At 30.4% G+C, this 27,715-nt stretch overlaps 1 protein-coding gene across 1 annotated transcript in view; it reads left to right on the forward strand.

Moving 5' to 3' along the window:
• Window positions 1–27,715, forward strand: part of LOC129222487 (mitogen-activated protein kinase-binding protein 1-like) — a 122,658-nt gene that overhangs the window by 80,760 nt on the left and 14,183 nt on the right. Inside the window, 20 exon segments of the mRNA XM_054857001.1 lie at window positions 801–899; window positions 1,360–1,545; window positions 4,852–5,012; window positions 8,553–8,631; window positions 8,750–8,863; window positions 10,488–10,634; window positions 12,349–12,415; window positions 13,357–13,471; window positions 13,567–13,664; window positions 13,744–13,946; window positions 16,251–16,445; window positions 18,402–18,577; window positions 18,706–18,810; window positions 19,503–19,668; window positions 19,782–20,007; window positions 20,652–20,707; window positions 23,733–23,932; window positions 24,481–24,593; window positions 25,362–25,614; window positions 27,520–27,568. Of these exon segments, the coding sequence (XP_054712976.1) occupies window positions 801–899; window positions 1,360–1,545; window positions 4,852–5,012; window positions 8,553–8,631; window positions 8,750–8,863; window positions 10,488–10,634; window positions 12,349–12,415; window positions 13,357–13,471; window positions 13,567–13,664; window positions 13,744–13,946; window positions 16,251–16,445; window positions 18,402–18,577; window positions 18,706–18,810; window positions 19,503–19,668; window positions 19,782–20,007; window positions 20,652–20,707; window positions 23,733–23,932; window positions 24,481–24,593; window positions 25,362–25,614; window positions 27,520–27,568 (2,808 nt within the window).

The raw sequence follows: 27,715 nt of genomic DNA on the forward strand, positions 1-27,715 counted from the left end.
ATTTTTCATGGAAATTTGTTTTTCTTCGTTGCTACAATCAGCACATGTTAAAAATATAAAAATATAAAAACATGTTCACTTCTTTTTTTTTTACATTAGTTCATATCCCTGAAATTCAAGTTCTCAGAGGTGAGAGTTCACAATAACCAACTCAGTTTTTCAAACAAAATCTATCTTCTTGTTTTTCGACAAAAATCTCACAACTTCTTTATGACTGAAAATAAACAATGGGGCTCCCTTGTATCATGGAAAATAAAATGCCATGTCATTACTGCCATGTGGTAATGAGAAATGGCGCTTTATGTTTAGGTAAAGGAGGTGAGAACTTATTGTGTGACATAACTTATCCTACTAAAATGATCTAAAACACAATATTAAACAATTAGTTTTTGGGGACACTTGTGAAAGGAATAATAAATAAAAAAGTATATACTTTTAACTAAACAAGTTATTAAGCAACATAAACAGTTACACAAGGTGTGTGACATGCCACGAAGATGAGAATTCACATATTTTGAACCAAAAATATATTAAAATAAAAATTATCATTAAAAAGTTGTTGGCAGGTTTAAATACATATATTTTTGATGAAATTAATAAGCATTGTTAAATGAATTGTTCCTTAAAAGTTTTACAGTAAAAGGCATGTGACAGAAAAGTTTTACACTTTTTGAAGAATGACCCTCAAGAGAGAGAAAAAAAATTACTTATTTGTTTCTGTTGGCTGTTTGATTGCAGTAGTTAACTATCTTTTTTTTTTAACTGTGCAGCATTTTTTAAATTATGACTTTTCTTTTCAGGTTAAAGCATTATCATTTGCATCAAATGGAAATTATTTTGTTACTGTAGGAAATAGACATGTAAAGTTCTGGTATCTGGAATATTCTCGCTCCACCAAAGTTAGTCCATGATTATTTTTTTATTTGTATTTTTCCCAGATTATGTTGTTTCTTGTCACTATGATTCTTATATTTTATTTTCAAAGATCTGACATTTAACTAGTTTTTTGTACCTCAACTACAGTATTGAAAATACATTTTATTTTGTATAATTCTCTGTGTTAACCACCTGCAGTTATGGAGTACATGAGCTACCTGTTGAATGGATCTATGACCTCGTGAAATTATGGCTTAAACACTAATGTTTGACGTTTGTAAAGTAAAATTTTTAGTTTAGAAACCCTTTTTTCTTTTTTTTGCATTAAGACGTTCCCTTTATATGAAAGTTTTTTATCATTTTATCATAAAATGGTTTGCTATTTCTGTGTTTCACACACAAAAAATCTGGCTCATAGATTCTGCAAATTTTTTTGTTAATGTGAGTGTCCTTAATTAATTTTTATTTATTTATTTATTTTAGTATAAATTGGAACCTGTGCCATTGATGGGTCGATCTGCTATTTTGGGAGATCAACGAAATAATTATTTCTGTGATGTAGCTTGTGGCATAGGAGATATGGTAGATAGTACTTATGCTATTACCAAATCCGGTCTTCTTTGTGAATTTAATAGTCGTCGACTTCTAGACAAATGGGTAGAATTAAGAGTAAGTTTTTGGAATTAATGTACTCTTATGATGTACTTCTCATTGATAAAAAGTATTTTGATGAAAGTTTTTGTGTATATTTTTTAATCTATGCATATTTCTAAAAAGTCCTTCATGTTTTTGCTTAAAAAACTTTGTCCTCAGCATATTTTCTTTTATTATTATTACAGAGGTGTTAAAATTATTAGAGTAATTGTGTTTTTTTCAGCTTTTCTTAAATAATTTTGTATATACTTGCAATAATTCATTTGTTTTGTTATTCTAATCATATTTTCACTCCTTAAAAGTAGTTTTGGGGACATTATTTTGTGAAATGTTGGCATTTATAAAGTAGTGAAATATTTGATATGAAGTAATGAAATTGTTCGCATTGCTTAAAGCACGTGTTTGATTAACCATTGAGTTTAAAATCTGTCAGCTTGCTTTGCTAGTATTTTATATTCTTTCCTTGTGTTGGCATCAGTATTATTTTATTCTTAATGCAATTTTTTTTTTTTTTTTTTTTTTTTTGCAGCTTTAATTACTTTGAAGCCTTTGAAAAATAGAAATTTTATGTTGAAATTTAAGCGTGTTATGTTGAAATTAATAGTTTTTAATTAAAGTCTCCTCTAATTATTATTAGAGAATTATGTTAAATAGCCAAGCATAAAGACGAGAAGATTACGAATCCATCGATGCCTGGTTCGATAGTCAGTTCACTGTTGTTCGGATGAAGTAACTTGGACATAGATACATAGATACATATACTCAGCTTTTAACTAAAGATTAGTGGAAAACAAAATTTATTTTTCCTACTCCATTATTTTTACTACTCACTATTTCAAAAAAAAAAAAAATAAAGTAAAAAGATAGTGCCAAGGTGGATATAGATTGCAAACAAACCATTGCTAATATGCTCTGTTAGCGAAATAGTTATGAAATGCATATAATACAAAAAGAGGTTAAGAATCTTAAAGCTAACATTATCTAAATGGGTAAAAAGAAAAGAAAAATCATTGAAAAACAAAAATAAAATAAATATTAAACATTTCAATAGTGTATGAATCTATGTTGAACTTCTGATAGTAATGGGTGTTTTTACATCCATACCAAATAATTTCAGATTTTTTATGTTTAGCTATGTAAACAGTTATTTTCTACTAAAAAATCTAATTTTAAGCAGTAGTTTATACTAAACTGTTGTTTAATACAAGCAGATATCTAAAAATGGATTTGAATTTTATGACTCCTTAAAGTTAGTTTTATGTTATATGTAAATAAGTAACTGTGGTGGGTGATCCAGGGAAAAAAATTACAAGCATAGGAAAAGTAATTACTGTGAAGGAACTATCTTTTTCCTTTCACAATACATAAGATAAAGATGAGGCTTCTTGTATCACAATAATTGTGTGGGGAAGTTGTGAAAGTTAGCCGACTCGTTGCAATGGCAGAACATTTTGAAAAGCGGTCTCGCTTAGAGGCGACTTGCTTCTTAGGCTCTAAATGCCCTATTCAGCGATAGTGTCATTCGCCAGCAATACAATTCAAGGCCCTGTACTGTTCTCAATGCTCAAGAGGTGCTGTAAAAGTTCAAGTGTAAAGTATGGAATCACCTAAAATACAACCCAGATTTGGAACCAAGTAAGTATAAGCTCTGTGACCCAAAATTGAAGGATCACTTTGTCACCCATAGTTACAGCACTGGTACTTACTATAGCACTTCTCTTCCTTGTGTTTTGAATCCCACTTTAAGCTGTAGGTTCTTCAGCAAGCAAAATGAGCACTTCAATCTGTTTTGCTAAATATAAGTGCCCTAGACAGTTAATCCTTTTGGTTACAACGTAAGTATCAAGTAGGGTCATTTATCCGGAATAAGGTTCTATTCACATAGTGTTCGTAAAAAGCTCCCAAATCTGACTGAAAGGGGCAGGGGGCAGGGGTATGATCTCTACCAACCTGGGTAAAACAAGTTGATTGTACAGTCAGATAAATACCTAAATAGATTTGGTGATTGTGTGGAACAGTAAACAGGGAGTATGCTCTTTTATATGTGTTTTGTACTTTCTTCTATATCTAATATATAGAAGAAAGTATTGGATTCGTGCAAATTTTCGAATTTCGAATTTTGACGGATTTGAACGTTTTGAGGTGTGCTGAGTCCATTTCGACTATTTTTGGAAAATGTCTGTCTGTATGTATGTGTGTATGTGTGTGTGTCACGTCTGTGTGTGACCAGTTTTTTGTGGCCGCTCTACAGCAAAAACTACTGCACGAAATCGAACGAAATTTGGTACACATATGTGCCCCTATGTGAACTTGTACCCATTGGTTTTTGGCGCGAATTCCTCCAAGGGGGGTGGAGCAATGGGACGTTTTTTGAGTTGCGCGTGCTTGCTATTCCTCAGGAAGTAACTGGCGGAATCAAACAAAATTTGGACCATATGTTGCCATTAACAGGAACAGGTGCTGATTCAATTTTGGTGGCAATAACTCAAACGGGGGTTGAGCTATAGAACGTTTTTTGTCGTCAATTGTGACTGCTGTATCTCAAGAAATAATGAACGGAATGAAAGAAAAATTTATCGGCAAGTAGACCTTAGTGGGTATAAGAGCTGATTTTATTTTGGTGTCAAAAGCTGAAAAGGGGGTGGCGCAATCGAATGTTCTTTTTTTTCATTGTGAGTGCCATTTCTCAAGAAGTAATGCTACGTTCTGGATGAAATTTGGAATAAATGTGAATCTATTTGTAAATAGGCGTTGTTTCAATTTTGGCGCCAATCGCTCCATGGGGGTCTGATTTTTTTTTTTTTTTTTTGTGTTAATAAAAATAGCTTTATAAATGCAACAATAAGAAAGATAAATTACAATATTCTCGTCTGCTTATTTCACGTGATTTTAATTTTCGGGAGATAATCGGAAATGTTATCGCAATGATTTAAAATTAATAACTGTTGCCATTTTATGTTTGTTAACAAATAAAACATCTAATTAATTCAAGCAAGGCTTTTAAAATAACTTTCAAGTCGTTCTTTGCTTTGCTTTTGCGGGAATTCAGGAATTCGGACGGTCGTCAAGTTTTTTTTTTTTTTTTTTTTGCTGGGAATATTGCATTCTTTTCAAGCATAGGGATTGATCAGAATTCACAAGAAAGATATAGAAGAAAGTTTCGTGATGGCCACAACATACTAGTTTATTATTGTTATTTTTTTGATGAATAATTTTATAGTTTTTTTTTTAAACTCATTGTGAAAATCTTAACATGTTTTTTTAATGCCAACTTATTAAATCAATTTTAATTTCAATGTCTCTTTTTTCTTTCTTTTTTAGACAACTAGTGCCAACAGTATTTCCGTAGGAGAAAATTTAATAATTATTGGGTGTGCTGAAGGTGTGATAAGATGTTTTAGTCCTTTTAATCTAAATTTTATTTCTACACTGCCAAGACCTCATCCTTTAGGAGTTGATGTTGCTAAAGGTTTAGTTGGAAGGTAAGTCATTTTAGAAATATATATATATATATAAGATAAATTTGCAATAACTTTAGCATATTATGTATTTATAGAATATAAAGCAAAATATATCATAAATATATTTTAGAAGGGATTAATAGTCATGAAAGGTTTTGATGTTGTTTCAAGGAAGAAAAATGAGATACAGATTTTCTTAGACTTAATTATAAACTGACCAAAGTATTTCCCTATGTACATCTTGTCAACTACTATATACTCAGTAATTGATATCAAAAATTGCATAAAATTTAGAAATCATTGAAATTAGATTATTTTATTTTATTTATAAAAATCATTTATACAACTATAAATTTTCAAAAAGTTGTGTTATATGTAATGAAATGCTCAAACAATGTCTGTGTTATTTATACCTGGAATATTGTTGATCTATTGATCACTATAAAATTTGAAATTTCAAACATTTTTAACTCAATTTTTACATTACTGGCATACATTTCTGCTGACAACTTTAGATCTGCTTTTAGGTTAGTTCCAAGTTGCTAGTGTTTCATGTGGGCTCATTTTTCTATTTTAAAAATGCATTAATCTTTCAAGATAATGCATATTTGATGAATAAGATAATTGCATATTTTGTCATATAAGTAAGGAAAAATGTAAGACACATTTGCCATTTTATTGTCATTCAAGCCTATTTTATTCTTCTGTGGATACATGAGTTTCCACTGTTGTTTTTTCTTTTGCTTTGTAGTATGGTTTTTAAACATTTTCCTCATTTTTCTTTTTAAATTTATTGCATAATTTTGTCTCACCGGTCATGAGGATTAAGTAACCTTTGAGTAAAAAATATATCTTTTTTATAGTGCAATAGATGAAAATGCTTACTTATAAAATACTACTTTTTTAAACATTTTTCTTCTTTCATGTTTCTATGCTGCAAGATCAATCATATTTCCTCTTATTTTATTTTCCATCTTCTGGCTCTGTTTATAAAAAAAGAGCATTTTGAAAATAATTTCATTTATTGTAATTATGTACATTTGCATGATTTGATTCTGCAATTTATTACTTGTCTTCTTTTTTTGGAATAAATTATTCTTCATGGTTATCTTTATTTTTTCCTTTCATTCTCATAAAAGTTGATTTTCAATGCCTCAATATGCATATGGGTCTGTCCACGGTGACTGACGTTACAATTTGACTCTATTTTCCACTTACAAATTCAGCACTGTCTTGAAATTAAATTTTGTTTCTTTTGAAATTGATCTAAAATATCATGATATGGTACATCACTGCCCTCACACTTGTTTTCAGACTTGAGGAAATTTTTTTGTGTGAAATAAAAGGGAATAAAAAAACGTGACTGATGTTACGCAGAAGAGACATTGAGAAAATTGACTTATATACAATTTTAAATTCTCTTCAAACTAATAACGCAAAATCTAAACAGATTTTTCCCCTTTAAAGTAGAGATTTTAGGCCTGATGAAAACACTTTGTTTTATTGGCTGATGATACAAAGATTTTGTGACTGATTTACAATATAATCATTTACAATAAATTGCTGCAATTATAAATTATTTCTCCTTAAAATTGAAATTAGCACATGTTTTGTTTAAAATTGTATTTAAATTACAAGAAAAGTACATATATAAAGTTTTGCAAGATATATTTTTTATGTATTTCATAAAATAAAAAGTCCTCTTGCATTTATTACATCTAGTGCGCTAAATATTTTATTCCTTTCTCATGTGAATAAAAAATTTCATTCACATTGACAGGCTATTTCCAATGTCTTTCTGCTTGAATCCTGACAGTCACTAAATACTCTTAGTTCTTAATTTCAATGCATCTAACTTCTCGTGATACAATTATTAGTGATACCCTTCAAGAACCTGTTCTCCAGTTGCATTCAACAATTTCACTGGAAGTGATTCCCTCATTTACTGCAAAAAAAAAAAAAAGTGTTGCTGCTAAACACCTGCTGCAGCTTATAAATTTTTAAAAAATCTATTATCTCAAATATAACTCTTTATAACATGGGTGCAAGTTGGATGGTGATAGCTCTGAAATTTGCATGAAGCTGTGACATTTAGAAATGTTTCTGTGTTGATGATATAGCAATTTTTTTTAATGTATTACATTCAGAATTAGTTGCATATGTTTGTCAAATTTCATGTTGGATTTTTCTTTTACGGCTGCAGTTTTCTTTTGTGAAGATATAACAAAGAGCGCTTTTAATAACGAACAGATTTTACCAAGATTTCATTATTTTGAAGAGGGGTAATGCAACTTATAATTTAAACCTGAGACTTTAACACATTAAATTTGTTCTACTCTTGTTCTACTTAATCATCTAATTTCCCTTTTTAGTTCCATTCTGAATTAACTTTTGTAATTATGCTAGATTTTTTTAAATTATTTTATTTATTTTTTATTGTCCCCTCTTTTTAGCTTCTACTTTATTTTACTTTTTGTAATTTTCATGTTTTCCTTTATTTCTCAATTATCTCGCCTCCTTTTTTGTCTTTCTGCAGCAATCAATGGCATTTGTGCAATTTGTTTGAGGTTTATTACCGAAAAGAGAAATGTGACTGATGTTACTGTGACTGATGTTACATATTTTAAATAAGTTTTAAATAATTAAATTCAACTATTTCTAAATATTTAAGCTAGTAATGTTACAGATATTGTCATAAATAAAGAGAATATGACTTTTTATTAACTTGGATTTGTTTTTGTTTAAGCAATGCAAACTTTTATACAATTTTGTGACTGATGTTACATTAGAGAGTATGAGGCCTAGTTTAAAAAAATGTTAAAAGATAATTATAACAGTTAAAAGTTTCTTTGTTGGTCTAATATCTTCCTGTGTAAACAAAATTTCAATAAAAAAAATAAGAATGTAGACATAACAATTTATTTCCCAAGTGAAAAAAATGATCAACTTTTATAGCCGCGACACATGAGCACTGAGTAGTGTTGTTCAAATTTGCCTATAAAACATACAAAAAATGTGTTTATAGCTTTTTTTTGCATAGGTTTATAAAAATACAGTATTTTTCTCCTCATATAAAAGAAAAAATATATTGATACAATGAAGTTTTTTTTACTGTGATGTCTCTAGTTTCATGGAATTGCCCAGATACTTTTACCATGCGACATCAAGTTTTCCTTGGTTGTTCAATTTAACTGGGCAGTTCATCAATTGAATGGTCAGCTTGGACAACGTTGGATGTAAAAAAAGAAATTTTACAGGGAAGCATTTTTTTCTGAGAGCACTATTAAATTTGGAAAAGCTGCCTAGAAATGTCACATCCAATGTTGCTCCACTATGATAAACCTTTTCCTCCAAAGGAGCTCAGCAATTAATTACACTACCTCTAGGTCAAATCATAAAAACTATATTATTGATGGCATCATTAAAACTGATGCCTTTAAAATAACTTTAAAGCATTTAGTAAAAAGGAAAGTCTAAAACATATGAGGAAAAAGTCTTTAAATGCAGTGTGCAATAAAATAAAAATTTATCACTCATACTTTATTCATTATTTCTTTGCAGCAAATCTATTGTATCTCACCAAACCAATGTTAAATATCCTGACACAATAGCCATTGCTTTAGATGAGATTAATAAAAAGGTAAATAAATTGTTCTTTTATTTTTGCTATTTTAAAAGTAATAGAAATTTTTTTTAATTTCGTTGTTTGTACTTCAATATTGTATTTATTCTTACATTTGAATATTTAATTATCTTAGGTTACCTGTGTATATAATGATCATAGTTTTTATGTATGGGACATCAAGGACACAAAAAAAGTTGGAAAATCTCATTCATTTATGTACCACAGTGCTTGTATTTGGGGAATAGAGGTAAGTTTGATAAGTTACATACCTTGAAAACCATTTTGCCTAAAACTGAGGGTACTGTTTTTTTTTTTTTTTCCTCTCTCAGTTTAAAAGAATATTCTACTAAAAGATTTATATTAAAATTGCACTTTGTGCTGTTCAGACTGCTATATCATTTTGTGTTAACCAATTTTTCATTTTAAGCATTATCTTAAACCTATTTCACTGAAAATGAATAAAATTTAACAAAAAAAAAATGTGTGATAAAAGGTATGTCAAACTTCAATATTCAGAGTGTGCATAGCTACAGGAATACTACAAATAATTCATTCATTTTCAAAATGTTATATTCAAAAGTATTGTGTGTGCGATAAAGGTATCAAAAAACCTCAAAGAGATGTTGAGATTGCACTACTAGGTACAGCATGAGTGAGTTTTTTTTAATGAGGGCAATGCAATAACAAACTCAAATACTATACAACATCAAAAATCGCTCAGAATTGCGTTTTTCGAGCTCTAATTTTGAAAAATCACTGGCCCTAATATTTCAAAATATGGTCTTACAAACTGCATTTTAAGACGAGTTTTAAGAAAAGATTCGTGCAAGGGTCCCAATGCCGCCTTTCTTTAATATCACAAGCAATGGGTTTTTGAAATGACACTTACAAAATATTAAGTGGAATAGCCGCTGAAAGTAAAACATTGCTTAAATTTTTTGAATCATAATATTTAACAATTTTCCTGAGAAATGCTCCATATCCTCCTATCCATAAAATCTTCAAAGTTTGTCTAAAGTTGCATTTTTGAAACTTCAGTTTCAACCACGTTTTTGAAACTTCAGTTTAAAAAACTTGATTAGGGAAAAGGAATTGATTTAAATCCATTTAAAAAAATAATCGATCGGAAACAGCCTCTGAGCTCCCTGGCTTACCCTAACGTCAATAAACATGGCCTTTAATAGCGTTTTTAAGGCTGAAATTGCGTTTTTAAAGCTAAAAGTTTCAAATTTTTGATGGGACACCTTTCGACCTTTTTTCCTGTCCGATCAAACAAAATGTTTTGTTTTTTTTATATGCCCCCCTAAAACATTTTTCTGGTTACGTCACTGAATGCAATGGCAGAATCTCAGGGGCATCTCAGAAATTGTATCTGCTTCAATGATACTAAGGAAACGAATGTTTTGGAGACAGAGAGAGAAAAATATTTTCGGGCCCTAGGACAAAATAGAGAATCATTGCAATAATTCTCTATTTTGTATGTCTATGACTATGTATCTATGATACACAAAATTAAGGGCACCGCAAGGCGCCCCTCATTTTGTGTGAATGTCGTCGTGATCCATCAAAACGAGGGGCGCCTTGCGGCGGCCCCTCATTTTTTAGAGTCTGATGCGATTGCCCCGCTCGCCCTCCCCTTTGGGGCGGCCCTGTCTATATCTACCCCTGACCCCAACAACTGAAAATGTTGGAACTCTAGGATTGTGTCCATGCAGCAGTGATAACTACTTCCAGAATGGTGCTACAAAATGTGTAAGATGAGTCTGGGCCGTATTCAGGGGAGTGGGGGTAGGCTTCAAATTCTGTGATAAAATCTTCATGCATATTTTAAATTACCATTGTTTGTGCTCATTCTATATTTACTATTACAGATTTATCCTGAACTGCCAGAAGGTTCCAAGTGCATTCTTCCAAAGGAGACATTTTTAACCTGTTCCAGTGATGACACTATTCGGTTTTGGAATTTGGAACCAGTAATCGAACAAGACACTTTGTACCATAGAAATATTTATAGTTCTGTAATGCATTTTTCTTTTACTAACTCTTTTATCTGTGTATATAGTAATAAAATACAGTGACCCCCTTTGAAACTTTCTCTAGTCAATATAGTTAGCTGCTTACTATCATTTAAATGCTGTAAATAAGCTCAAATACTTCTGTTCATTGAAATTTTGTTGCCTAAAATTCTTAACGACTGATCATGCGTTGTTTACATTTAATTTTTATTCCTTTTTGATATGCACATTATAACAGAAAAAATTAGTGATGTATAGTATTAATAGATTGTGTATGTTTGCGCTGTATGTTGAATACATGTTTGCTGAGAGTTCTGTAATTTGAAAATTTAATACATTTTTTACTCTAATGTTTTTTGCTCTAAATTTTTTTACTCTCGTTTTTCACTCTAAAATGTTGTTAAATTTTGTTTTATTAAAACTATTGTAAAATAGGCAAAAAATATTGTAAAATCATTTAAAAATACAAAAATTGATAATGTAAGAAGAGGATAATTTTCGAACACCATCATTGAAAAAGTGCAGAGTAAGATCTGTATTTCATTAATTCATGAATTATTACATTCAATGAAAGTTTATTCTCACTAGTGTGTTTGACCTAAATGGTGGTTACTGTATTTAATTTATTTTTTAACTATTGTTATCTATTTTTATTTTTTTATCAATGTTTCATGCATAAAATATTTTTAACTAAAATTCTATCCACATGTTCTGGGTAAATTAAATATTCTACATTAATGGCCCATTCTTAAAAAAAAAGAAAGAAAACAGTAGGTATCTTTATGCATTTGGAATTATTACTTACTGAACAATAATTATCTCCCTGTAGTTTGCAAACATATTAACTACAATGAACATTTCAAATAATTGTGGGAAATTAAAAAGCATGTAGAGCTTGAAAATCAGTATTAAAAAAAGGGGGGGGGGAAGAAAAAAAATCTCTGAACCAAGTTGAAAGAATATGGGCTGGGAGTTTTGCATTTATCAAAAACTCTGTTATAGCTTTATTTGTGTGGTTAATTATTTATTTTTCATTTTATTAACTTTTTCTTTTGGAAAAATTTACCATGAATGTGTTTAACAATTGAAAAAATAACAGCAGCATTTATTTTTGAATGGCTTTCTTGCCATACATGCTCAGCACTTGACGCTAATCGGCATTAACGGCCATTGTTAAAGATACTTTTTGTGTTGATTGCATTTAAAATATCTCCTGGTGGTTATATGGTGCTAACCATTTTCATTTGCTTTGAACTAAGGTTTACAAATTTAACGATTACAGTTAACCTTTGAAAAGACTTCATTTGGGGCATTTTTTACAAGCTTTACATTCAGACCAAAATCATAACAATACGAGAATTTGTTCACGTCAAAAAGAGCAATTTTATGATTAAAAATATAAACTTGAACCTCTTCGAATCTTTTTTAAATCCAAAAACCACCCTATATGAATTCTTGAGCAACAATTTACCTCTGTTCCTAATTTGGAATAAATCCGATTAAAACTGTGGATTTGTATGAGGAACATATACACACACACACACACACACAAACAAACACACCCACAAACATACATCCATTTATATATATATAGATTTTTTGAGTGAAAGGAAAAATATTTACCTTCTTTCAGTTTTTATAGGAAAGTATTTTAGAACCTAAACCTATTAAGAGCTGTAAAATATATAATTAGAGCTTGCATTTTCTTTTCTTTTAGGAATTACTCAAAGTATTGTACATAGACCCTGAGCTTTCTTATTTATGTGATACAGATTTAAATGCTAGTAAGTATAACTTGTGTTATTTCCATTTGTTTTTATGAACCAAAGTAGTTACACATTCAACAAAAATCTAACATGCCAAGCAATGGTGAGATAAGAAAGAATAGTACTTTTTAAGATGAGTTAATCTTCTTTGTCACATATCTCTAAATAGGGCGACTAGGCTTAGCGTATGGTGGAGAATTTTTGCATATTGAATTTTTTTTCCATGGGCACTGGAAACAGTCTCAATTTCAGTGAATTTCTTTTATTTTTGAGAAATACGTTATTGCATAGGGATATAGATGGATATTTATTTCTGCCTATAGGCAAGAATTTGTTTTAACTTTTTTGGCGGCAATTTCTTTCAGCTTGTCAGCGAAGATGTGCTTCAACCTATAGGCAGCACATTTGCCAATCCGCCTATGGCTGCTACTTATGCTTTTATTTTTTGGGGGGCACTGAGCTATAAGTTTTGTTTTATTATTTAAATTTTGAAATGCCTTATTAATTACAAACAAAGTAAAATGCATAAAAATCTTTAGTACATTTAAATTAAACTTAAATAAAGTACAAAGTTGGAGTTATGTCCTATAATCTTTGTTGCAGAAGCTGAAATTAAGAAAAGAAAACATGGATTTTTTTTTTTTTTTCATTATACATATAATTTACCACAAAGTAGATTTTTCTTTTTGAAAATTCTCTGGAAAGATACAGTGGGAAAATTTCCTCCCCTCGTCCTTACCAGATATCCTGTTTGACATGCTGGTACAATGACTGAATTGGATAACACTGCTGGACATCTGATGCATCCCTAAATATTTTTTGTTACATCTTTATGTATCTTTTGAATTGCATTGTTTTGGAATAAAACCAATTGGTTTCGTCATTATTTCTGTTTTCATATTATGTTTCCAAAGTTGCTAAATGGCTTTTGTATCTTTACATTAAATTTTACATCACAGGTGGTAGTAATGATAAAGTTGACACAACCTATGACGGCAAAAATGGTGTCCGGTGCTTAAGGATTGGTCCTGATGGCAGACACTTAGCTTCAGGCGATCGCTCTGGGAATATTCGGTATGTGTATCCTAAACCTAGTCTCTCATTAATTTCTATGCAACTTCAAAACTGTGGCTATTATTTTGTTAATTACATGTATTAGTAAATTTCAGCATCCATGATTTAGAATTTGTGGAAGAACTCTGCAAAATAGAAGCTCATGACTCTGAAGTTTTGTGCCTGGAGTATTCAAAACCTGTTACTGTTGATAGTAAGTAAACCTATTTTAAGTATTTTCCAACATGAAATTTTCTTTCATATTTTTCTCTAATTTATGTCATTCTTTGCAGGCGAAGAGAAAAGGTACCTTGCATCTGCCAGTCGTGATCGTCTTATCCATGTATTTGATGTCAAACAAGACTATGCCTTCCAACAAACATTAGATGACCATTCATCTTCCATTACAGCTGTTCGATTTGTACAGAGTGAAAGCTTGCTTCAGATGATTTCTTGTGGTGCTGATAAATCTATAATATTTAGAAAAGCTGCATTTGTAAGTGGAATTAATATTTTCTGCTTTATTGATTTCTAAAACATACGTGAAATACTTAGACAGGAATTAAGTTGATCTTGAATTTCCTTCTCTTGATTATTTTTTAATTTAAAATTTATGTTTGTATTTTTCAGTTTTTTTTTTCCTCTTTCTCCTTTTTTTTTCCTTGTCTATCAGTAAAAATTTTTTATTTCTAATTTATTTGTTTTTTGCAACATGACATTACCTGTTAAAATATTTCCAATATGCACATTGTTAAGTCATAAAAGGGCCATAAATTTTGTAATACATCTAAAGAGCCCCCAAAACAATCTGTTATATTTTAAGATCCTCAAAACGTCCTATTTTTGTTTTTAAAACTTTTTTTTTTGTGTGTGTGTGTGTGTGGGTATTTGATTTCTAAAGAGTTTAATGATCATTTTGGGATCACTTTGGTAATTATTTATATTGATCACCATACCCTTTTTAAAATGCAATTCCAAAATTATTTTACTTAAAAAATGTTCTTTTTTTTCGTTAAAAATTTCTGAAGCATACAATTTGAAAAAATGTGATCTGTTTGCATCTGTTTTGGAAATTGGATTGTTTCATTTTGATATTTATTAAGCTTTTCAAAAACTTAAAATAAAAATTAAATTCCTTTTATTTTCACTAAAACCATAATTTGTAAGTTTTAAAAAATATCACAATTACTTACAGTTTGAGCTTTCAAATTCAAAGTTATAAAAAATACTATTTGTTCATTAAAAATGAATTGGTATTTAGAGCCTCTTTTATTTCCAGTCTTTCTCATGGGCACCCATTTTACTTTTTTTTTAGAATGATAACTGATAAATTATTTCCCAAATTTCAACTATGTATTTTCATTAGCAGTTGATGCCCAAAAGAATTTCAAGAGATCACATTCAAATATTTTTCCACAAAAATTGCTAACCAAGGCAGAACAGTATTTATCTTCTGTTCATTTTGAAAATATCCTTTGAACTTTAGTGCCTTTTAAGTATGTATATTTTATTGTTGATTAATCCAAATGCAATTACAGTCGGACCTCCATATATCGAACTTCCACATATCGAAATTTTCTATATATCGAAATCCCAGCACATTTCCATGTTCATTACATATAAAATTTGTTTCTATATATCGAAAAAATCTCTATATATCGAAAATTTTCTCGAGACATTCGTAGATTTTTTTCCACTTTAGACTGTTTGTCTCATGAAAATTGAAGGTAAGGGGAGAAAATTATGTTCACTAAAGGTTGCTATGAAACTCTCAAGGAATCTGGGGTTGAGGAGTGTGAAGATAGGTCGTTGTTCCGTTCTGGAGTTGTTAAACTCCGTCAAGTTCATTTCAAATCTTAGTTGTAACCAGTAACACTGTAAAATCAGTTTCAAGTTATCCCTTTTGTCTGTTGATTATCATTTTTAATCTTTTTAGTTTCATTGAAAATCATTCAGGTTAAGTAGATTGATTTTTTAATTTTCTCTCGATTACATTGTCAAAACGAAAATACATTAATGTTGCGAATCAAGTTGAATTGCCGAAGAATGAATATGTATGAAGGGGCAAAAGTGTAATTTCTGTTATTTTTTTAATTCTTAACTTTCGTTTAATCCGATGCTCGTATAAATTAGAAATTGGATTTCATACAAGAAAATTAGCTTTAATTTTAATGTTTTAGGAGATTTTTGTGATAAAAACAGATTGTTTCTATATATCGAATTTTTTTCCAGCAATTTGCTACTTTGATATACGGAGGTCCGACTGTATTAACAATCGTTTAAATATACTCGATGCAATGCATATTTTAGTTCTGATGTATAGCCTAATAGAAATTAATTTAAGGACCTATTAGTAATGTTTTAGCTTTACTTGTGTAGTGCAACTAATTAAATTTTTGTTTTTTGCAAATATAAAACATTTTGATTTTAGAAAATTTTTTATTTTTTATTTAAAACTACTTGTAATTAGAGCTGCATTGAGTTGACCAAGTTGAAAAACTAGATGTTTTTTCGTACGCTACATTAGTTCAGCGGAATTTGCCGAAAACAGGTATTAGATTTTAAGAGTATAAGTTGAAAATATTTAAATAAAGGTATGTGTGGTAAATTGATTCAAGAAAAAAAAAAAGAATACTCATTGGGAGGGGGATTACTCTATGTTCTGAAAGAAATAAAATTCAGTTCTAATACGTTTTTTTTTCTTTTTAATGTGCATAGAAGTATATTTTTACTTTAATAAGTTTCTGTACTGTGAAAAATGCTTATTGTGACTGTTTCTCTTATACCCTTTTTTTTTTAGAATCCACAGCTATCTTTAATTAGAGAACATCATGTGGTTGGTAAAACCACACTGTATGATATGGAAGTTGATGTACAACAACGGCATATTCTAACTGCTTGTCAAGATCGAAACATTCGAGTCTATTCTGTGACAAATGGAAAACATGGTCGCTGTTTTAGAGGCTCTCAAGGAGAAGATGGAACTCTAATAAAGGTGATTTTTGCTTTCAAAAAAAAAAAAAAGAAAGAAAAAGAAAAAAAAAAATAAACAAATAATTCTGAATTAAAAATCTTTGTTTTGCTTTAATATTCTAATTAAAGTATCAAACCAAAGTTCTTCATGTTAACAACAATCTTCTTTGTATTTAACTACGCTGTTAAACCATAACATGTCATGAATTGAGAACCTAGTTTTATAGTAAGTGTTTCCTGTAAATTGTTTCTAAGAATGGCCTAAAATAATCAATGTTGACACCTGAAATCAGTTGAATAATCAAAGAATCGTTAATAAGGTCATGATGCTTTGCAATCCGTACGTCAGTTCACCAAATTTTCCTTTTAAAACTGTGTCAAAGCAATTGCATAGTATGGCAGAATTCCTTATGTATGTTTGTGTTTCATTGAAGTGAAGCTATGAAGTAGCCTATCATACAACAGACAGATTTTTTTTCCCCTTAGTACCATGTATCCTAAATTACTACTTAAATGTGAAAAAAAAAAAAGATGAATCACATGCAATGTACGAGACAACCAGGTTATCACATCGGGAGACTGCAGTTTCGTTCTTATTAGAACTCATCAGTCTGGAATAGTGAATAACCGAGCTGGAGGAAGATGTCATCATTGGTAACTAATTGTGGTAGATGAGATGATTGATGGATTTTTGCTAGGCCAAAAAAGTTCCGTTTAGGTTACTAATGCCTGCTTTAATATAAAAAGCAGAGATTTATTTTTTCTAGAAAGGTGCCTTGAAACCAATTTATATTAAATTGCTTTATTTTTACAATGATGTGTCAAATATTTCTAGAAATGACGTTCATCTCCCCTCTCCCCCCCCCCTATCCCCATTAACGTTGTAAGGAAGAGATGAGGAACATTATGACCATTGCTTAATTTTTAACAAAGGAAAAGGGGGGGGGGGCATGGTCATCAGAACTAACTTTTATGCGTAAATAACCTGAACTTTGTCTAATAGGAAAACATTTGTATGAAATTGAAAAGAAGTACAGGAACTGAGCTGCCGTGAACTCTCATGCAAATTAAGCTCTGGTTATGATCCTCCCTCCCTCCTTCCAACACCACCCAGGAAAAGAATTCTGCTTATGTCACTCAATTGAAAATGAAAAACTGGGTTCATATTGAAGCTGATACATCTACAGTAGTTCTCCAATTTATCTGAATCAATTGGGCCTGGACCCCATTTGGATAATTTGATTTTTTCCATAAATAAAAGGATCTTATTTTAAATTATTACTGTGTAGATGTTGAAAATGGGAGAAAAACTACTTTTAAAGAAAAATTAGTTGAATGTTTAAATTAGTTGAATGAAAGGGTAACACTTTTGGGTGTTAAATGTACTTAAAAAGGCTGCACATTAGGAGCCAATAACAGAACTGCACTATGAGACAATGACTCGTCATTTCAATAATGTTCTCGCTGTGCTTACATTAATTTCACGGAGGGAGGGAAAATAGCGGAGGGAGGAAAAATAGTGCAAGTAGCCAAAATCATTATTATGTGAATTGGTGCATTTCAATCATATTCTTTTTCTTCTGAAATTCGGTAAGTGATTCATGGAGTTCTGATAATTGGAGTTCTGCTGTACTTCAGCTTCTTTAGGCTGCAAATGTGAGGTTCTAATCATAGAATATGCATATCAAAAGGCAGGTTGAAGACTGATTATTTTTCTTACGGAAGAAGGATTTTAGTCTCCAGTTTTCACTTGAGAATTCTATGGAAATTGTTAGGTGAGTGGTGTAAAAAATGGTATTGTATTCTCATTATGCAGATTTTCGGTAGTTATTTTGCAAGCATCTTTTGTGTAATTTACTGTGCTGATTCATTTCCCTTTTCTAATATTATTGCTGCGTGAGTTAATAACTGAATGATTGAAATGCTGATGAACAGCTAAATATTCAAAAAATTTTATACTTTTTTTCCCCCCATGCAGGTTGTGCTGGATCCTTCTGGAACGTTTTTGGCAACTAGTTGTACAGATAAGAGCTTATATTTATATGATTATATCACTGGAGAATGTTTAGCCACAATGTTTGGTCATTCAGAGCTTGTAACAGGACTGAAATTTACAAACAATGGAAGGCATTTAATCTCTGTGTCGGGTGATGGGTATGTTTAGCATGTTATTTAAAACAAAACAAAGTTTATAGTTTGTTACGCTTTAGATTTCATTTTAACTTTCATTTTAAATTACATGCAGCTGAGAATTGTTTTAAAACAATTTTGGTTTTATTTAGATGCATTTTTCTCTGGCGATTGCCAACAGATGTTACCCAAACAATGTTGAACAAGCAGCTGTCAGCGGAAAGCACTGGAGTGTCTAATTTATGGCAGGATGTGAGGTAGGTGCTTGATTATGTCAGTGGATATTAATTACATGGGGTAGAGCTTTATAGCATGCTTTAGTCCATAAAAGACTTCCACAAAACAAAATAACTGCTTTTACTAGGCCTGTTTTTGATGCTACTGATGCTGTTTCATGTGATGCGTGAAATTAAATTTTAGACAGATAACATGGGTCAAGATATGATAAATAAATTTAGTTAAGAACCTGTAATTGTATAATCCATTGATAACCCTTTTTTTCTAGCCCTTTAAGAGCAACAGCTGTGTGTCAAAATTTGCTTTTTTGTTTTCATTTGAATCATTGACACAAAGTAGGATTTTTAAAAAAATGTTCTTCCTGTTTTACAATCAGCACTGAAGTACTTATCAGTATTTTGTTAGTATTAGTTTTGTCAATTTTTACAGTTGGAAGTATATATTTTGTACTGTAGTCTCATCAATGAAAATCACTAATAATCTTATTTAGTTTCACATAACTGAAAATTGTTTTAGATGTGATTACGTTTTTAAACATTCGCAAAACTATAGTATGTTTGTAGTTATAGTGGTCAAAATAAATATTCAAAGTTAAAATGAGGTGAGCTAGAATAGAAGAAAAAATATTCTTTTATTTGTGAAGTTCTTCCTTCTGTTTGCACTCATTTGTTTCATTCTTTAAAATTTTAATTCATGTATGTTTTCCCCTCAGAAAAAGCACTATTGCCATTACCAAACCTTTGCAACTCCTCGAGAATACTACTAATAGTAAAATTACTGAGGAACCAGATCTAGTCACTGCTAATGCAGAAATAGAAACTGCCCCACCTGGTTATAGGTTCAGTGTTGGGCAGTTACCACTTTGGGCCAAAAAACAGGTAAATAGGTTTCATTTATTTGCTCATATAGTTTTTTAACCAGTAGAAGAAGTATTATAAATGTTTTGTTTAATTGAGCCTTACACTGACATTAAATTCTTTCTTTTTTCTAGATGTTAGAAAAACTTCCTGATCCATCAAATGCTAATCAGAATCTGCCACCCCCGATTCCACCCCGTGGTAGATGGGCACAACGAATTGATGGTCAAGGCTTGGTTGTTAGATCCTATTTAGATTCCGATTCTGTCATTCCATTTCCTAATGTGCCAGGTAAGGGAATAAATAAACAGCAAAAAGAAAAATATTGAAAATGAACTTGAACAAATTACAAAAATGGAAGTCAAGCTGCAAATAAATAAGAACTGCTTTAAAATCACAAAGTTTGAGCGATTCTTGACTTTCCAAAAATCAACAAATAAGTCTAACATTGCTCAACATTGTTGGTGTTTGAATCACTTTTGGCTTTAACGCTTATAAAATTCTCCAAAAATGATCTAACTCGACAGATCTTATTTATGAGAAGCTTTCTATATTCCGAGGAATCACTCTAACTTAGTTGATGATCTTAAAGTATTTAATTTCACAAAAACATTATAAATTCTTAAAAAACCTGAAATAAAATTCTGCATAGTAAAATAACTGGAATAGTAGTTTTTACTTATGGTATTTCTGTATTGTACTTGAAGTTTTTAATTTTTTAATCTCAGAACAGATTGTTAAAATTATTTTTCTCCCTCACAGAAGGATCTGAAGAATCAACTACGAATAATGCAGAAGATTCCAATAGGAATATATTGGTAAATATTTTGTGATCTAACTTTCCCAGCTTTGTTTAACAGTTACAATTCATCAACTTATTTTAACTCTTTCGTTCTTGCAAAAGCATGCGTACTTATAGACTAAATGCTAATTCTTCTGTGATACCATTAAATATTAGTTGGTTGAATTTTGTATGTTCTAATTGCAGGAAACTAAAGATATAGAATTTGAAGTTTCTGAGCAAAGTAGAAATGAAATTTTAAATGGAACTTGTAATGAGGTAAACAATTTGGTGTATTCTCTTTCAAGATCACTTAATGCTGCTATAAAATAGCAATTCTCAACTGGTGATCCGGCGGACTGGCACCATTTTGCAGAATTTTTTTACCAGTCCTCGGAGATTTTTGCTTGTCCACAATAAAAACATTTCTTTACCCCCCCCCCCAAAAAAAAGTAAAATGTTACCAGTATTCACTTATTAATTCATTTATTATTATCATTTTGTACAAAAAGGAGAGAGAGAAACCTCAGCAGTTTGCAAAAAAATTTGAGGCATGTTTAAGGGTTCTCAAGCCAAAAGTCAAGCCTTTGGGGGGGGGGGGGGGGAATGAAAAAAGAAAAGTAAAAACCCCACTAAACTGCAAATCAAAATTTCATGTTTCTAACAGTCCCCAAATGCAAAATTTATTTTTCTCTCTGTTTTTCCAAAAAAAATTAAATACAGAAAAAGAGGTGGACAAATTGGTTCGTGATTTTTTTTCAATATCTCTTACCAGTCCGCGGGTCAAAAAAAGTTGAGAAATGCTGCCATAATATATACTATAGTTATGAGTAGCCTCAAGGGTCCAGAGGGGGGGGAGGGATACCTGTTGGCCCGGACCCGAGCCTGAAGGAGCCCAATACTTATATATATAAAAATTATGCGTGAAATATTGAGGTAAACAACATGGAGGGAGGCCCGGAAATGTCATTTATGATGGGCCCCAAAATTTCTGTGCACGCCCCTGCAAGGGTCTAGGTGAAGACTAATTGCAAACTTGAAAACACTTATTCATTTTGAGACCACTAGGTATAGGTAGGGATAAGTTTGGGTTCTAACTTTCCACTGTATGTAAGTAGGGAATATTGGGATTGTACACAAGAAGAATCTTTCTGTGAGATGGCGAACTATTCTGTTTTTGAATCGGATATTTGTCTAAATGTTTTCTTGTCACCATCACTTATGCTCACGATTATCTATTTTTAAATTCATTGATTCATTATTGAAATCGTCTATTTTACAATAACAAGGTGACTACATCAGTAATTCTCAATCACTCGTCTAGCAAATAATAAATGATCCATAGAAAATTTTGTTTCGTCCAGAGATCCTTATGTGCCTGTTTTCAAAAAATAATTTTGAAGCAAATATCTCCTTAATTTAAAGAAATAACAATAAAAACATTACTGATAATAAGGTAGGGGGAGCTGACGGAGTTTTTTCAACACGAACAACTCGGAAAATTATTTTGAAAGTTACGGTACATAAAGTAAGAACATTATTTTATAATGAAACTTGCATTGAAACAGTACTTATTATTTTTGGTAGTAAATTTGAGTCTTCAAAAAGAATTGGGAAAATTTTCACTTTTTATTTTCATGGGACAAAGTGAAAAATAAAATGTTTTTCTAATGAAATAATTTTTATTGTATTATAAAACATATTTTTGATCAAAAGAATCACTAAATAAAAGATTGAATGAATAAAGGAATAAACGAGCAATAAAATGAATAAATCAATTAATATATGAAAAATAAATGAGTGAATGAATGAATGAATAATAAAATAAGTGAATGAATGAATAAATAAGTGAATTACAAAATGAAGGAATGTAAATGAATTATTTAATAAATGAAAACGTAAGTGATTTATATTAAATGATTGAGTGAGCAAATGAAACAAACTATTCACTTTGCCCCGTATGTACCTAATTGTACAATTTATTTAAAATCCAAAAAGCTCAATATTAACTAAATTAATACTGCATTGAATATTAGGAGGTCTCAATTAATATTTAAAATGTTAATAACAATACCTTTATCATTTTATAGTAACAAAAATAATTTTTGACTTACAACAAAATATTACATTATGAGTATTTTTTTTAAAAAACTGCCTGTATTACCAAATGCTTTAATCTTCAGCGGCATTTTTTTCCTGACTGGAATAGATTACGTATGGTATTACATAGTTAAAATAATACCAGATAGTTGGAGCTAAATTTCACCATTTCACTGTGCCAGTGTTCCCCTACAACTAAAAAGATAAGAAATAAATGAAAATGAAACATTTTATGCTATGTTTTTTTTCTTTAAATTGGTGCTTACAGTTCATTAAATTTCTGATTTTTTCCTAAAGTTAATTTTTTATGTATAGTAATTATAATTAATAACTTATTTTACATTTAAATATAAGTTAGGAAATATTTTCAGTAAAAATCCTCAGAATATTTATAATTTTAGTCGTTTAAAGGCATTTTTTCTTTTGAGCGAGGTATGTGCTCCTTCGACACTTAGTGGCCTATAGCTGAATTTTCGTTCTGTGAAGCAATTTTTTTGTTGGGAGAAATTTCCAATACTATTCTGTCTCATCCGTATTATAAACTTTATAAAAGCAGGACCTAATTTAAATGAGTAAGAAACTACTAGGCAGTTTGAGTGACTTTCTCTGTTTGTCAGCGACTATAATTCATATGATTAGATATTCTGCTGGTGTTTATTTTCAAGAGAAGTAATTAGTGGAATGAAGGGAAGAGTAGAGGATCTATTAATAATAACATAGATCATAGTTTCTTCCGTTTGCTTTGTTAAAAAGTTTTAAAAAATTACTATCCAAAAGAAAATGTCTTTAATGTTCTAAATTTTCATAGTGAATTTTGTGCAGTAGAAATGAAAATATATTTCATACAGTTTATGAGTTGTTTTACTCTCAACTATTATGATTTTTTGATATTGAAATGTTTTTAAAGTGTAACTACCTGAAAGTTCCTCTTTTCCTATATTAAAATTTTACTATGTAGGGAATGAAATTTGCTCATAGGCTGTAAATGATTTTTTGTTTGTGTAAGTCTTATGTGTTTAATACAACAGTTTTCATTTTTAAAAACCATCTTACAATCTTTATTTATATGCATGGTATTTTTAGAAATTTTTGTGTTAATCCAGTTGTTTTGTTATTTTATTTTTTTATATATTTTTTTCTTGTTGTTTATATTACCTGTCTAAACTATGTTACATGTCTTAGTCATTTTTCTTATTTTTTTAAGGAAATTAATGGCAGAGTGACACTACGCCATTCGTCAGATTATAACAGTTCTAGTAACAGAAGAGAAAAAGTCCGTCCCTTTTCTAATTCAAGTAGTATGAGATTAGAAGAAATAGATGCTGAGGATGAAAGATCAGACTCTGAGATCAGTGAAATGATTTTTTATCCTGCTTCAGAAGATGGATCTGATATTGTTGATGGGTATGATATTTTGTACACTTTTACCTGGCCAAAAGTTTTCAATTAATCTCACTTATTGCTTAGATACACACCGCAATTCCCTTCTGAAAGTTTTCGTGTTGCAGACGAAGAATTCGTGTTAGATCTAAAATTCTTTACTGGGGAAAAAATCTCGTTATAGCCATTTCGCGTAAGTCGGATCGCATTGTATCGGGAGTCGACTGTGTACGAAAACAAACGTACAATAGCAGTTGAAACAATAATTTTATTAACGTTTAATAAATAAATGCCAATGTTTAACGATGGTTTTTATAATTTTAACTGACTTATCTGATGATTCTTTAACGGTGTTGGATTTTTTGAGGGTGTACAATATGATGAAACTGGTTTAGTTCTGCTCGCCAACAGGGGCGTGCAATAACAACGCTATTTTAAAGCAGCCTTCATTAAGTGACTACCTCTCTTAAGGACTGATTTTGGCCCCAGAATCTTATATTTGTATATGATATTATTAGTGTATTTAATTAGTTTTTTCAAATTAACATATTTCTGTTAATTTACCTTTTCAGGTCATTCCATGTTTGTGCAAGCAATGAAGCCAATGGCAAAGAAGGTGCTACCCATTCTCAGAAGCCAAAACCAGAAAGACTTTTAAGTGATGTACCAGTAATTAGCACTCCAGGTATGTTACTCGTATTTACAAGTATTTATGTCAGCGGTTATAGGTTTACTGTTGGAACCTAAAAAAAAATATTGTAATAGACAGGTTATTGCTATAGACAGTTTGATTATTCATGCTGATAGTTTATTGGGGTCAAAAAAATATTGTTGTAGACAGGTTATTGTTATACACAGTATCGTTATACACATGTTTCACTGTATCAAGTTAAGCTTCAATCAGTTTATATAAGTTTCATTATTTTTTCTACCAGGTCCCTCATTTGTAGTTTCGCTACCAAGTGACTTTTGAACAACAAATATTAATAAATTTGGCTGCTTACGCAGGATGCCGTACACTTCCGTTTTCCCAAAGCACACTAGCTACCTTTGGTTGTGTAATTATTCTGAATTTTGGGTTTTATATCACAGTTTTCTTATTAAAAATTTCAATGTTCTGCCTTTTTAATTTTTAACTTTTTTTCCGTCATATTCCGCCCCTCCCTTTTTTTAAAAATTTATTTCGAATTTTTCAGCAATGCAACATACAGTATAATATTAGTTTCTGTTAGTAATTTTGAAAAGAAAGGTAAACTAAAGTGTAATAAGACAGAATTATCACAAAATGATTATTTTATTTATTTTAATTCATCTGTGCTAAGGTGAATATTTACTATTATTTTCAATGTTTTACTGATTAAGAATAATTAATAAATTAAAGGAACTCTTATTTCTTGTTAGAAAATATGCTTCTCAAATGTTTGTACTTCAAAAAATGTGCTTTTTCTTTTAGAGCATAATGAAACAAACAGCGATGAGGAAGATGCAAGCACACCTGTTGACAGTGATCGTTCATTTCTCAGCTCCTTGTGTATTAGTACGGAAAATCTGGAAAGATTGGGTCAGAGGGAAAAATTCATGAAAAGTACCTATGAGAGCTTAGAAAAAACTGATTCAATTGATTCTCATGATGCTGATGATAAAAGTCTATATCGTCAAAGTATTTCTGCAAAATTCCTTGCTGGTTCCCTTGTTCCTACTAAAAAGTATGTCTGTAATTTTACAATGCATTGTAAGAATTGTAAATATTAATTGGAATTAATATTTAAAAATTAATTAATACTACTACTAGGCATATACAGAATTATAAGGCTTTGAGTTATTAAGAGTTGACTAGTTTAAAAAAAAAATTTTAATACTTAAAAAAAATCCTAATTTTCAAAGATGAATAAGTTAAGTTTCATAGATTTTAACTGAAAGTTTTTAGAATAATTGATAAGATATTTCTTTTCATTTTTACAAGTATATTTTTACAAAGCTGTTTCTAGTATTAACTCTAATCATTGAGAGAGAATGGGGGGGGGGGGGGGAACGTCATTTGTCTTTTTTTCTTTTCCTTTTTAAAATTTTTTTGGTAACTATTCTTGCTTGTAGCACATTGCTTTGTGTGATTTTACACTGGTAAGCGGTGTATACATTGTGTGAAAATAACTATGCAGAGATCAAAAGGAAATTGTTAACTTCCCATTGATTTGTAGCATGTGATGTGTTAAGTATATAAAAATGTACTTTCATAAAAACTTGGATTTTTATAGATTTATATGCAGATTCAGAGCTAATCATTTGTTACAAAAAAGCATGATATTCAGGATGCAAATTATCTCTAATTAAAATTTGTCTTTTAAATATCCAAAGACTAAAGTGGACTTTGAAAAAAATATTTTCTCTAAGGTAAATCATTCAGAATTTTTGTGCAGAAAACAGAACGAGGGGTCATTGTTTTAAGCTATTCAAGTCTCAGACTAATCTTGAAATTAGAAAAAATTACAGTAGAATACCTTTATGACGCTGACCTGTATAACGAAATTCTCTATAAACCGCGCAACTTTTCAGAGGTAAACAATAGGTTTTGAGGTTTAAAAAATCCCTCTGTTTTTCTTTGTAAACATGAAAATTGTTAGGCAAATTAAATTTTGAGACAGTTTATCATCTTTCCATCTTAATTCAAAGCTTTTAAATGAAAATTAGTACTCATAGCAAACAGAAAATATCAGATGGCTCTTGAAAATGCAGCTGTTATGCACACCATGAAGCTAGCAGAAGTGCAGGATAATTCATTCTTTTGATTGTGAAACATATTTATTTGTGAATGACTAATTGTAAAAAAAAGTGCTTTTATACTCATTGCAGATAAAACTCATTCTAAAGTGCTAATATATAGATATATTCTGAATATTTGTTTCAAAAATTTGTGAAATTATCTATATAATGCAAAACCCTGCATAACGCAAAAGCTCTGGTCCCAAGGTGTGTGTTATAACGGTCTTGTACTGTATTACTTTAGTAGGCTTGTGGGCAACAGCTTATTGGAAGAGGCAGCAATGAATTAGGGGATAGATACCTTTAAGAGGGCCTTTGACTCTTTGCAGCACCCTTCACCTATCCCTATGGCACCTTAGGGTGTCGCAAAACCCACTTTTGGAACCCCTGGATAAAACGCTTGTTGTGTAACAAAAAGCTAACATATCGAACACTTGTAATTTAAAAAAACCTTGATGTATTTCTCTTTACATTCATGTATCACTTATTCTACTACTATGTGCAGTAGTTTCGAAAATGATTTTCTGAAATCAGACCCATCATTTTTGCTCACCTTGTATAAGTCTCAGTGACATCTAAAACGTTATTTCAATATTAAAAGCTCAGTGTCATTTTTTCACAATACATTTTTTTGCTAATCGAGTTCAACATTAATATCCAATATAAAGCATTTGAAAAAGAAATAATGGATAGTAATGCGTTTCTGTGGTTTATAGTTGTGGATATAATGATACATAGTCCTCACAATCTGAATTTTTTAAAACTGATTTTTCTTTTTTAAATTTGGTATTTTAATTGTAAAAGGAAAAAAATTATAATCAAACTATATTTAAATAAAGCATATTTTTCAGAGCTCTTGTGAATGGCATTTCTAAGTCTCCAGGGATTCCAGAAAGACAGGTAAATTCTTTCTGTATGATAAGATTTAAGAAAATTTGAAAAGCAGTCAAATTTAAATTTAACATCTGAGTGCTTTCTCTTACATTAAAATTACTTTGAATATTGGTGTATTAGTTGTATTATAGTACTATACTACAACTTTCATTC

The sequence above is a fragment of the Uloborus diversus genome, chromosome 5, assembly GCF_026930045.1.
Source record: "Uloborus diversus isolate 005 chromosome 5, Udiv.v.3.1, whole genome shotgun sequence".
NCBI lineage: Eukaryota > Metazoa > Arthropoda > Arachnida > Araneae > Uloboridae > Uloborus > Uloborus diversus.